Here is a 13,815-nt window from a genome sequence, read left to right on the forward strand (position 1 = left end):
GGGAAACAGATCAGAGAAGGGAATTAATTTACTCTAGATCACACAGCAAAACAACAAAAAATCCCTTGGTGTCTCAACTTGGCCCCAAAATGTAGTCTCTCAATTCACATGGTTTATTCTAAACTTGAACCTATGGGTAGTACAAATGTTAAGATTAGCCGTGATCTGCTTTCAAAAGGACATGGAAAACCTACAAAATGTTCTACTCTGACACACATGAGGTCACCATGAGTTGGAACTGATTCCCAGGAGCTGCTTTTATTCTGACCCTGAGCATCCTCAGTAATCACAGCCTAACTAGGATGCTCCCCCTTCAGCCAGCCAGTCTTCTTTTCTGGTCTTTTTTTGCTTTCTTTTAAAAATGTGTGTTGTTGTTGAAAATATGCACAGCCATAGACCTATCCAAAGCTTCACCATGCACAATGTAGGACACTGTGCAACCATCCTCACCCGCCTTTCAGAATTGTTGCCACAACATTAACACAAACCCACTGCCTCCTATGTTTCTTGTCTAATCTTTCAAGTTGTCAATTTCACTCCATATAGATATATTTCTTCAAAAGAGCGCAAGGCTTAAGACAGATATCTATACTAATTAAGCTAACCTAGTGTTTGATTTAAAGACTTCGGGGGATAGTTTTGGCTTAAGGTTTAGATTATATCTGAGGGCAGTAGTCAGGTCCTCTTCCGTTCTCCTTACATCCAGCCTCAATGACTTCAGAAAGTCTGGATTCTAGGAGAATTTGATATTCTGTTCCCCACATTTTTGTCCTTTTTGCTCAGGATTCTTCTATAGAATATATTAAAAAAAAATTTTTTTTTTTTGGCTGTGCTTATGTTGTTCAGAATATACATAGTAGGACATAAACCAATTCAGTCATTTCTACATGTACAATTCAGTAACATTGATCACATTTTTCAAATTGTACAACCATTCGCAGCCTCTTTTTCTGGGTTATCCTACCCCCATAACATAAACACGCTGCTCCTCAAGTTTCCTATCTAATCTGTGTTTTGAGTTGCTATTGTCAATTTGATCCCGTTTAGACAGATCTTTAAAGTAGCTCAACATTTAAGGCAGATATTCCTCACAAGTTACGCTAAACTATTGTTCGGCTTTGAGAAGATTTCAGGAGATATTTTTGGTTTAAGGTTTAAACCAAATGATCATAGGACAATAGTTCCAGTTCTTGCACCCTCCATGACTCCAGAAAATCTAGATTCCATGGGAATTTTTTCACAAGAATTCTTTTTAAATTAAAAAATTTAAATATTATATATAACACATTTTATCACAGATATTTTTAAATGATCTATACAAGACTTTTGAACATGAATCTACAGGTAAGTAGAATGGAAATATAAGTAAAACTCAAGAAAAAAGGTGGATAATGTCAAAATATTCAATAGCTAAAGACTTACTTCATGTTTTGTTCTGGTTTGCTTTGTAAAATTATTATTATATTTATTTATGTATTGAGAATATACAGAGCAAAACAGACACCAAGTTTCTACATGTACAGTTCTTTGTAGGTGTACAACTCCTTTTTTGGAGTTGTTCTTCCCCTATTAACAAATTCATTGTCCCCTAAAGTTTGGATTCCATGAGAATTTGAAATTCTATCCCACATTTCCCCCCTTTTGATCTGTATTCTTCTATATAGTCTTTGATGTTGCCAGGCCATCATCTAGCTCTGGTGTCTTGGCAAAGGAAGCCAGTTAACCACACATTCCATTCCCTTCTATTCCTGACTCTCCTTGCTCTGTTTCTCCAAGCAAATAGAGACCAATTGTACCTTGGATTTCCTTTTCTGATCTTCCATTCCCTCCCTGCGCTGTGCTTCTTCCTTTACAGAGCTCTGCCCACCAGGCCATGTGCCTCCAGAACCTTCCTCAGCTCTGTCACTGAACACCTGACCTTATCTGAGGCAGTTTTTTGGTTTTTTTTTTTTAATGTTTTATTGTGAATTATGTGATAGTTTATATGGGAGAACATTAGCTTTACATTCATTCTATCGTATATCATTTCATTGCCATGGTTACAATCCCCTCCATGCATCATCAACCAATCAAAGGGTATACACTACAAGCCTGCCCCCCGGTCATCAGCACACAGCCCCTGTCTCTCTCTGGATCTAAAGTCCTCAGCTGCTCCATCTCTCCATGTCATTGTCTCTGCCTCCGTCTCAGGCATCACTGCTTCTCTGGGTAGGGTCCTGCTCTCTGCTCTTTTCCCTTGATGGTTCCAGGGACCTCCGCTCCTAGGCTTAAAAGTTAATCACTCCCCTCCTTGCTACAAAACATCTACCTTTACATTTCCAACCCTCACAATCAGTCCTGACAACAATTATTTACTATTGTATCCCAAGAAACCTATCTGCGTTTCATTTCATCAGCCCTCCTAGACAGATTGGATACTACTCAGTGGAGATTCTACTTTCCTCCAGGCCCTCTGAATCTAGGTTCCCTCTTGAAAGCTTGTAAGCCACTCACTTCTTGCCTTTGTAGCCCCCCATTTTGGGTAGCCAATGTCCAAGTTGCCCATCCCTGTCTACCCTGTGTAGCGAAGGGGTGGGAATGATCCTTGCTGTAAGGATTTGTTCCCTCTTTTGAGCTACTGCATCTATAGGTTAAGTTCACCAAATTGTATCAGCTTACGCTCGTTTTCCTCTTCTAGTTGAGCGCTGATTGTCCTAACTGAGGCAGTTTTGCAGAGGCGCTGTAGTGCTGTGGAGAGAACATCTCGGGTTGTTCGCATCCCTGCTGTTCACTGTGGCCTTCTGAAAAATGTTCTCTGCCCTCCCTGCTATGTGGGCTGCCAAGTCCTTACTTGGCCCACTCCACCACGGCCTCAACTGATTGACCTAAATGGCCAAGGGCCCCTTCCTGGGATCACTGGACTTGGGATATGAGTACAGTCTTTCCAGGACTGAAAACTGGACCCAGAAACAGGAAATGTCAATAATCCTGTTTTTCACTACAGAGCAAAAGCCAGATTTCAGTGAGAATGAGTCCGATACTTCCCAGAAACTGGAATGGGGATGGGAGACTTCACTTTAGCTCAGGGCTCTTGCGTGGAGTTAGCATAAACTTAACCTTTGGGGTGGCCTGTGGTTTGGGTAAGCAAGTCTTTAGAGGTAGAAGAATTGTTTCCATGGGTGGAGCTTCCAGACCCTTCCTGAGACCAGTGTGGGGGCCCAGTTGTAAGCCCCTCTCATTTCTGCTTATAGTGGCTTGAGTGATTTTTGTTACTTGCTAACAGAGAGTAACACCCCCAATGCTGCTCCAAAGCAGACTCCTATTTCTCTAGGGAGCCCCTCCCTTGAGACAAAGCCTTCAAGCAGGTGTCACTGTGGGGAACCCTGCCAAAGCTTCCCCCAAAGCCAATGAGGGGAACTCAAGCTGTTGGTCAGTGCCACCGACTCCACGCCTAGCCAACCTTATGCAATCTGCAGACGGGAGTTTGCACCTCGGTCTCTAAACTGGGCCCACGACTGTTCTATTCCTGCGACCCATCCCTGGTCAGCCCTTCTCCCTTTCCCTCCAGTGGTATTTGCAGAGCCCCTCAATTATTACTTCCGCTTACTCATCGTTCCAGAAACCCCGTGGTCTCCTTCCCTGAGAGAACGGTGCGGTTTAGTTTGAGTTCCGTTCTCCCCAGGTGCCCTTTACAATTAGTCTAAAATCACCTAATTTTCCCATTCCCAACCACCTCCCCGCCCGCCCGCGTCCTTTGGTGTACGGAAGGGCACGTGACCCTACCCTGGCCAATGAGGTGGGAGAGGAAGTCTGCCGCGTGCCTGCCGGAAAGCTGCTTTTTCACCAGCCTAGTCGTTTGGAACAGCTGAGGATACCCGTGTGGCTGGGGAAAACCCAAATCCTCTGCTTCCCTCTCATCTCTGCGCTGGGCTTGCCATTCACCTCACGTAGGGCGGCAACTTTAGAATCCAATGCCAGCCTTGCCATTCATTAGATCCTGACAAGCAAGCAAGTTCCCCACGTTCAGCTCTTTAGTTACTTCATCTGGAAAAGTGAACAACATAATTACCTCTTAGCCTGTGAGTGGAGTTTTTTTTACTTAATGCTTTATTGTGAATTATGTGAGAGTTTACATGAGAAGACATTAGCTTCACATTGATCCCATCGTATATCCTTTCCTTGCCATGGTTACAATCCGCACCATGCATCATCTACCAACCACAAGCCTCCAACCGCAAGCCTCCCCCCCTTTGCGACCTCAGACTACTTAGCCTCTGTGCCTCAGTTCCCTCATTTGCTAAATACGTATAATAGTGCTCTCTCATAAGTAGGTTGATTAAATAAGTTGACTCAAGTAAAGAATGTAGACCAGTGTTTGGTACATATCCGTGTATAGTAATTGACCATCTCCCAGTCAAGTAACCACCATCATAGCTGAACCTTCTCATTCCTGAGACACACCTAGAGGAGCAGACCAAGGATCCACACTAAGGTCCTAGTGGCATAATGGTTACTCACTTGGCTTTAAGAGAAAGATCCGTAGTTTAACTCACCAAACAGCTGCTCCATGAAAGAAAAAGGCCTAGTGATGTGCTTCCGTAGGATTTCAGTCTAGAAGACCTATGGGCAGTTCTACTCTGCCCTACTGGATCCCCATGAGCTGGAATCCACTTGACCGCACCCAACAACAGGGTGCATGCATGTTTAGCTTTACTAAACAGTTTTCCAAATTGGCTAGGTTAATTTGCTATCTCCCTGCAGTATAGAATGTTCATTCCCACCCTCACCAAGACCCAGTTTTGTACAACTTGAAATGAGTGCCAATTGGATGGTGTGAATGGGTTCTTGTGCGTTTCACTGACCATGACCAAGGTCAAGTCATTTGTCTTTCCTCTTCTGAAAAATGCCTGTTCAAGGCCTTGTCCCCTCTCTTGATCCTTCTTTTCACTTAAAACAACAACAACACATTAATACACATTTAAAAAATTACATTCTGGCTCTTACTTTGTTAGAAATGTATTCCAAATGTCATCTCCCACTTTGTGATCTTTTTACTTTATGGTGAATGAACGTTGAACAGATCTTTCCTTTTCTTAGCATCTTTGAGATATTCTACATTTTATTGTTAATTAAAACTTTTTATTGTGAACTGAATGAAGGTTTACAGAGCAACCATCAGTTTTGCATTTAACAAATAATACACACTTGCTTTCATTCCCTGAACATAACTATTTATCCCACTTTCTCCCTATGTTTGTTGCCATTCCTCCTCCTTTCCCCGTTTTCTGAATTTTGACCTTTTTTTAAATCTAAAATGATCGATCATTCTATGATGTGCATACTTCGTTCATGTCATTGTTGATCCTATGTTGCTTGGCTGAAAATTGAGCCATGAGGACAAGCTCAGTTCAGACCTGAAGGATGACCAACGACCAGTCTCAAGTTCCACCAGTCTCTATAGGACCAATGAGCCTGGTGGTGGTTGTTTTGTGTGTATGTGTGTGTGTGTGTGTGGAAAATAAAGCACTATTTTATTGAAAGAAAAGTTGCATTTCATGAAATGGAAGCATGTGGCACTTTAAGACATGATAACTGAGTTTCTTCCCTTTGGGGAGAAGAGGTCAAGTGCTGCTGAGTCGATTATGATCCATAGCGACCCTGTAAATGGTTTCCGAGGAGCAGCTGGTGAGCTTGAATCACCGACCTTGTAGTTCAAATGGCTTTGCAGTCTGGTACATTAACCCACAGCACCACACCAGGACTCATTTTAGATAGCCAGTGTCTAAGTTGCCTGTCCCTATCAATCCTGTATACAGAGGGGATAGGATTGATACTTGAAGACTCCTTCCCCTCAGTTGTTACTTTGATCTACTACATCCATAAGTGTAAAGACAAGCTCATCAAATTGTAGTAATTAGCACTTGTTTACTTTCTAAAAAAAAAAAAAAAAATCTTCCTTAGTCAAGATCTAATCATCAAGCCATCCAGGCTAGTTCAAATGGGTATTATCTACAAGTTTGGGTATTCTTGGGCATATCCCCTCAATTCTCATCAGCTGGATGCTTCACTGTCAGCTCTAACCCTTGTCCATGGACTCGGGAGTCCCCAGGTCTCACCACACTTCGAACCAACCAGTCCTTCCTCTTCTCGCTCTCATCTCCAGGTCAACAGGAGTTTATGAAATGTAGTCAAACTTAGCCCATTTCTTCATTGTTGCCTTTCCCTCACTTCCACTCACCAGCTGACCGTGGTCATCAGCAAGCTTATGTGCCTACTCATATGTTCCCTTTGAGTTTCAAGTGCCTGTTTTTTGTTTTCCATGATTTTGAGTTTTGTTCCACCTTTTCTCCCACTCTATCCAGGACCTGCTAATGTGATCCCTTTCAGAGTTGTTAGGCACCATCTAGTTCTTCTGGTCTCAGTGTCACAGAGACTGATGTTCCTGTGGTCCTTCCATTAGTCCCTTCAGCTGTCACTTTACCCCTCCAGACAGGTAGAGATCAATAGCTTTACCTTATATGGCCATTCATAAGCTTTTAAGATTCCAGTTGCTATACACACCAAAGTAGGATGTAAAATGTTCATTGTCTTTCTGGACTGTTACGCCAGTTGACTATGGTGTCCCTTAAGACTATGGTCCTGAGCCCCCAGGTCCAGTAAATCGTTCCCTCAAGGTGTTTAAGAAGTTTTCATAATTTTGCCCCAGAACCGACTTCATGGCACTTAACAATAAGAAATGCTCCACCACACAGGGGCCCTGGTGGCACAGTGGATTATGTGTTGCTGTTAACCACAAGGACAGTTCAAATCCACCAGCCACTCCGTGGGAGGAAGAGAAGTCTTTCTGCTACCGCAGATATACAACCTAAGAAGCCCTACATAGGTTTCTATGAGTCGGAATCAACTTGATGGCAGGGGGTTTGGTTTTATAATGGTCCACCACATCTTTAAAGTGTTCAAGAGTAAAGTCGTAAGCTTGAGGACTAAAGTGTGCCTGACCTTAGTCATGGTATTTACAATAGCCTCAAACGCATGTGAAAGTACCAAAGAATTGCTGCATTTGAGTTAAATCTGTGTTGGAAGAAGTACAGCCAAAATTCCCCTTAGAAGCCATGATGATGAGACCTATCTATCATACCTCGAACATGTTATCAGGAGGGACCAGTCCCTGGAGCACATCATGCTTACTTAGGCCAGCGAAAAAGAGTAAGACTCCCAAGGAGATGGCTTGACACAGCGGCAGCTGCAATGGGTTGTTTTGTTGTGTATAGGGTTCACTATGAGTCAGAGCCACATTCTTGGATATGGTAGCAGCGGCAAATATGTATAGACATACAAGTCTTCTTCATCAATCCTTTATGAGTTTGTGGACAGACTCCTACTCTCCCTCCTGTCTCTGTTCAGCTTGGGTATCTTCTGCGAACCGGAAGTGGAATGGAACTGCAGTGTCTGGGACCTTGGTCCTCCTGGAATCTCCATTTCAATCAGTAGTCTGCTGCAGTGCTGCTGCTCCCTCAGCAGTGCCTTCCATCCTCTCCCAGCCATTAAGCACCGTTCCCATCTCCGATAGCTCTGGACTCCGGTTCCTCTTCATACTCTCAGGTCCTCCTAGCCGAGGCCCAGGGTCTTAACCCCCATGTGTCACATGTGTGAGGTGTGATACCAACAATTGGTTAGCAGTAACTAAAGTACTGAAGGGTTGGTGGTTTCTTTCAAAAGATTTCACGAGTAAGTGAGAGCAGCTCCTAACTGTCCCAACATCACCCTCATTCTCCAGCATTTCTGCAGGGAAGAGGGGTCCTGCTAGGCTGCCTCAGTGGGTTGCAGAGGGCTGCTGGCCCCACTTGCGGCGATGTTACTGATGGAGGGCAATTACAAGCTCACTAGTGCTTTACCTCTTCAACATTCCTTTTACTTTTGCCAAAACCCAGGCTGAATCCACAGAAGTGTGCACCCTGGCAGAGAAACAGGCTGAGAACTCTGGGTCTAGGCGTGAGTTCCAGGGGGAATGTCGCCAGGGGCTCCCCACTCCTCCGCAGATCTATCTCCTGACTTCACGCTCTCGTCATAAATGCTTTCTAGAAAAGTCCACCTTTAAAGTCAATACCCTGCTTAAAGCATGTTGGCAGTACTCTAATGCCCAAATCCCTGAACCTGGCATCCCTTCTAACCCCAAGCTCACCTATCCCCACTGACCCTGGGCAATGACCAGTTTTCTCATGCCAAGCCCTTGGCTGCTACTGTATTTCCATACCTATCAGTCCGTCTGCAAGAAATACTCTTCGTGCCCTTGTCCAGTTAGCCAATTCTGATTCTTCCAGCTTAGAAATTACCACCTCTGACGAGCCTTCAGGAGATTCTGGCGAGAGCTGCTCCTGCTTCTGTCATCAGCCTACTCTCCAGTGTCCCTGCGGCCAGATCAGCAGTCACTGACTGTGTCTGATAACGGCACGCATCTCCTACATGAGGCTGTGTCTTGTCCAGGACTGTGGCAGGACTCAGAAAGTCTTCATGCTAGATGGAAGCAGGGATCCCCTGGCACTGCGCCTGCCAGGACAGTGATGTGACACTGGAGTTCTGGTGACAGGCAGTGCCTGGGTTCCCCGTTAGTACAGAAGTTATCCTCGCTCAGCATCACTGAGCACTGAGGGGAAAGGATGGGTAAGTAGTGACAGGGAGAAGGTTCAGTCAGTCCCTGACCACACCGATTCACCTCTCCCATTACTGTCCAATGGGAGACTCACTTAAAGTAACCAAGAAAGACCTGCTTGTGTGAAGAGGTAGAGGTTTATTGAAATATAAACATTCGAGAACATGTAAGATAGAAAATAACCACAACATATACAGATACTTGCTGCGAGAAGACGTCTGAGGTATTTATCCACGGCCTAGGCTACCCATGTGCTATCACATTTTCCTGGTTTGAATACATATACGATGGGAAGGGCGAGGGGAAGGGACAGAGCTGCTTGGCTGGCTGCCTGCCTGCCACATGGCCTTCAGGATCACACCTTGGGAGAAGCGCCTCCTAGGTTAGGGTCCTGCCCATGGCTTCCTTCTGACCGAGACTCTGCCACTGTCCTTGAGGGCAGCAAGGGTTCTCTCAGAAGGTGAGGCTGGGCAAGTTGCCCGGGCAGGGGAAGAATCCAGTGACCAGAGAGACAGTACTGTCCCTGTATCCTCTGGATGAGAAGAGTCCATCCATGACCAAACCCCTGAGAAAGACACACTGGCCCAATGTCGGAGAAACCTTCAAGTGGGCCAGGGTCAGCCAGTTGGGCCCCTCCTCAGCACCAGATCCTAGACGCCCTTCCTCATCATCACCCTGCACGTGCCTGATGCATAAGGCTTCTGAGGCCAGAGGAGGGACTGCCCCTGCATGGGTCTGTGAGGGTGTGTGTCTGTGTGCGAAGGCTTTGGGAAGGGGGGAGAAGATGCAGTCCAGCAGAGGGGCCACTTAGCAGGCTGAGGTATCTGTTTTGTGCTCAAGCTTTTGATATTCCTAGACCTGTTTCAATGTCAGCTGTGCCATAGGCACCCCACCACCACTGTCCTACGACGGCACAGTGGAGGGCGCTCTACTGAACACATCGGGGCTGAGATGATTAAGAGGTCAGCCTTGTGCAGGAAATTGTCTTCCTTTACAACGAAAGAGCACGCTGCCCCATCCCAGGGTCCGAGAGGAGAGACTGAGCTCTCAGCACCTTTTCGTTCCCTGGACAGCTTGACCTCTGGCAAGACCAGCAAGGGCCTCAGCCTCTAGGGGCGTTCCACATCCTGAGGTGGGCATGCTGAATGAGGGGAGCAGAGGTGAGCTGGGGCAGGGGTCCAGGACGAGCCCTGCTTTGGCAGGAAACAGGTCAAACACCATCTTCATAAATGGCGATTTCAGGCTGTCTGCGTCCTACACCTCCTAGCCCCCTACTAGGATCCCTGAGTCATCTCTCCTGCCTCCCCTACCTTCTCACTGGGGTCTTAGGAAGGGCCGAGGGGCTGGGGAACCAAACCATTTGTGTGGCTTTGAGGGTGATCTGCTTCAATTCTTTGGTGCTACAACAACAATAAAGAAAAATTTAAAATAAAAAAGTCAACAAAACACATATAAAAAAGATTTCAGAAATGCAAATACTTCCTGAAGATTCAAACATCAACAATTATAAAGCTGAGGTATTTCAATGACCTGACATCAGCAGGTTTGGGGGAGGTGGGGGCAGAGAGGAGAAGGGACAAGGGGCATGTTCTTGGGAGAGCTGGCCAACATGGCACAAGGGCAGCAGGAGGTTGGGGGATTCAGACAAGGGTCAGTGTAAGATGGTGCCAGGGCTGGAGCAGCCCAGAGCTCTGACTCCCTCTCAGCAAAGGACTGAACCTGGTAGTGGCCCTCGTGGGCCCTTCCTTAGGACCATAAAAGGGAGACATGGGACCCTGAGGACTGATTCAAGACTGGGATTGGAGGGAACCACATGCCAGGACTCAAGCCCAGTAGACAAGGTGAGCTGGGGAGGCCATGAAGGCAGGCTCTTGGCTCCCAGAAGCCCCATGTGAGTTAGATTAGGGAACGAGTATGGGAGAGACCAATGACCCTGGGGTCATGGCGGGGGGTGGGGGGAAGGGAAATAAATTAAGGGAAAGGACCATAGAGGGCCTCCAGCCCTGTGTATGGGCTTACAGATTGTCGCTACACTGTACCACGGGATGGGGGTGACCTGAGGGCCCTGGAGGAAGCTGGCTGACCACAGACCCCTGCCCAGTTCTCCAGGACAATCCCTGATTGGACAACGCTGCCTTGTCTGGCCCCTCCAACCTCTCCCTGCCCCCAGAGTACAGCAGGACCTGAATGGAGCCTGGACAAACCCTCAGCGTCTGGCCAAACGGTGTTCGACGCGGGCTCCGTGAGATGAGGTAAATTCGGTGCATCAACAACATCCTTCACTCTCTGCAGGAGAGTGCGAGTGGGAAGCTTGGTCTGCCCGTCAGAGGGACCAGCTGGTGGAGGGCTCTGCGCTGGGGGTACCCCGGGATGAGGTAGGACTTGGCGAACAGTGAGAGCTGCTGCTGCTGCTGCCGGCACTGCTGCCGACGCTCTGAGGAGCAGACCCCGCGATGAGGTGGACCACAGGTTTCTGGGCAAACAGCACACCTAGGGTGGAGTTAAGGGAGAAACAAGTGTGGGCAGAGAAGGGGCTGATCATTCATTCCCACCAGTTCTCACCGCTTAACCCACGCTAAACTGGGTGCCCAGAGGAGCGTACCCAGACACTTGCCTGCCTTTAGTGGCTTACAGCCCACCAAGGGGCAGGGGGGTAAACAGAGGACCCAGGGTGCTGTGGGAACCTAGGGAAGGTTGTGGAAGACAGGGGAAGATTGATCCAGAAAAGCTCTAGGGGAGAGGGTGGCTGGGCTGGCATGGGACAAGTGACCAAATGAAGGGTAGGGGGAAGACTGTGTACCTGGCAAAGGAGACTTAGGGAACACTGGTGTGCAGGCTGATGGGACCACAGTAAGGTAAAGGCAGAAGCGGCAGCCGACAAGGCTGGGAGGTACGGAGGACAAGGTAAAGGAGGCCTTGCACACGCACCTTGTGAGCAGGTTAGGCCTTGCCAGGCTTGTGGAGTCCAGGAGACTTTCAAATGGGCTAAGGACAGCATGAGGCTGTGTTTCAGAACACTCACATCGACCTTGTGTAGGGTTTCTAAGGAGTGGCTGGTGGGCGTGAACAGCCGGCACTGGGGTTACAGCACCACACACACCAAGACTCCAAATTAGGTTTTGGGAGAAATCATTGAAAAAGGCTGCGGGGAGGGAAAGAGTTGGACTGATACATTCTGCTCAGATCGCTTTGCCTGCGTGTCAGTTCTTGGTCCATTTTAGAGAGAAATGGCAGTTTGTGGTGGGGTGTGTCTGCAACCCACAGACAAAGAAAGGGCTGTGGTCCTGCCGCAGAAGACCTGTGAGTGGGAGACATGGATGTAGCACTGACTCCCAGTCCTCATACTAAATGACTATTCTCATCAATCAGCCAAGTGGTCCAACACATCACATCTATCCTTGTACCAGATGCCATCCCTGTTAACCACCTTCAGCTAACATAGTCCTGTGGAAGTCGGAGACTGTGGAAAGAGCTCCCCTGGGCCTCACCTGCATACGTGGTGCCGTCAATGTCCACGGACATGTTGATGCTCCCAATGCTGCTCGTGGTCAAGTTCAGTGCTGCAGCTGACGCCTCTGATCTGTCTTCTGCTGAGGACGAGCGAGAACCCAGGCCTGCTCAGCCTTCCCCAGAGCACTCTCCCTGCCTGCTCACACCAGGCCAAGGCCTCCCACTCTTACACAGCACTGGTATCCTGCCTTCTGACCAGCAGTCTGGCAAGAGGACCCAACTTCTATTGCTTGCTCTCTCTCTGCTGAGCCAGTTTGTTCCCCAGGTCTTCTGCCCTTGGAGTGAGGGGACCACACACAGCAATATGGCTGTGTGCTCTCTCTAGAACTTACACTGTGGTTCAGCAGACCTTCATTGAGCACTCACTATGGACCAGGCCCCAGGAAATCACATCAGTGAGGGCCAGTCCCTGATTTGACGATGCCTCTACCTTCCCAGCGCCTGGTCTAGACTGGGGTCCCCATCTACACCGGAGCATTTGGTGGTCTGGGAAGGCTGCAGGCGCTGCACTGACAACTAAGGCCTCTGCTGGGCTTGCCCCAGACCCTGCTCTTTCCAGCACATGGAAAGGCAAGAATTCTTCCAGGTAAACTGCCTTGTCTATAAGGTTCTGGCTCTGTACAGGACCAGGGCACCTGGTAACGGAGAAGAGAGGCCAGCTCTAGGGACTGCTACCCCTAGCTTCCACAGGCTTCTCACCCAACTGGGAAGAGATGAGATAGGTGGGGCCACCTGGGAATATGCACCAGCTCCTTTCACCCGATTTCCCAACACATGGCGATTCCTGTTTGTTCTGAGACAGAGTCAAAGAATTATGTAAGGGAGAGAGGGAGAAAGAGGAAGGCAGTGTGAGGCAGTAGAAAACTGCAGGGGAAGTAGAAGGCTGTCAACTCCACTGCCAACTTTGTATTTCCTCCTCCTCTGCTGCTACTTCTGAGGGTCGCTGCCACATACACCAGATAAGGTCACGGCAGCTCCACCAACCCATCCTAATGCCACTCTGGCCCCTTGGTAAAGCTCAGGATCGATGGTTATGCCCTGCTCTTGCCTCCATCCAATGACGTGCTAAGGAAAAAGGCTGAGGCCCTTAATCTAAGTTAGACACATCAAAAGGCTGCTGGGCCTGGAACAGCTAGAAGAACAGAAGATACTTCTTGAAAGAAAAGACCAACAGGAAAAATACAAAACAATAACGGCAGTCCGACTGATTACTACAAGAACAAGCAAGTTCCTCGCCCAGGAGACATCAAGGCAAGCGGTCGAGTCCCCTCAAGGCAAACTCCCTTCCAAGACTAAGACTCAGTGGGAATACACACTCTGATTGGTGACTACGCTCGTCACTGATAAGGGGAAGTGAGGGAAAAACAACAATGAAGCTGTGAGCTAAGCCCCACAACGTTCAATCAACTCCTGTGAACCTGGGTGGAGACCTGGTTGGCCAGCAATGTGGCAAGACCTGGGGACTCATGGGCCCAGAGTCAGTGACATAGCCACAGAGTACTAGAGTGGACAGTGAAGTGTCCAGCTGATAAGAAGTGAGGGCATATGCACAAGAACACCCACACTTGCAGGTAATACCCACTTGACCTAGCTTCAGTGACTAGATGATCAGAGCTCAACCAGAAGAAGGAAGAAGAGGGAAAAAAGAGGAATCTGATACAATTTTATGAACTTGA

At 47.8% G+C, this 13,815-nt stretch overlaps 1 protein-coding gene across 1 annotated transcript in view; it reads right to left on the reverse strand.

The window, feature by feature from the left end:
- Positions 1-10,952: 10,952 nt before the first annotated feature.
- ARID3B (AT rich interactive domain 3B (BRIGHT-like)) overlaps positions 10,953-13,815 on the reverse strand; it is a 49,622-nt gene continuing 46,759 nt past the window's right edge. The window contains exons 8-9 of the mRNA XM_006866487.1: positions 12,118-12,216; positions 10,953-11,119 (exon numbers count right to left, since the gene is read on the reverse strand). Of these exons, the coding sequence (XP_006866549.1) occupies positions 10,953-11,119; positions 12,118-12,216 (266 nt within the window). The remainder of the gene's footprint in view (positions 11,120-12,117; positions 12,217-13,815) is intronic.

Source organism: Chrysochloris asiatica, unplaced genomic scaffold, assembly GCF_000296735.1.
Source record: "Chrysochloris asiatica unplaced genomic scaffold, ChrAsi1.0 scaffold00092, whole genome shotgun sequence".
Taxonomy (NCBI): Eukaryota; Metazoa; Chordata; class Mammalia; order Afrosoricida; family Chrysochloridae; genus Chrysochloris; species Chrysochloris asiatica.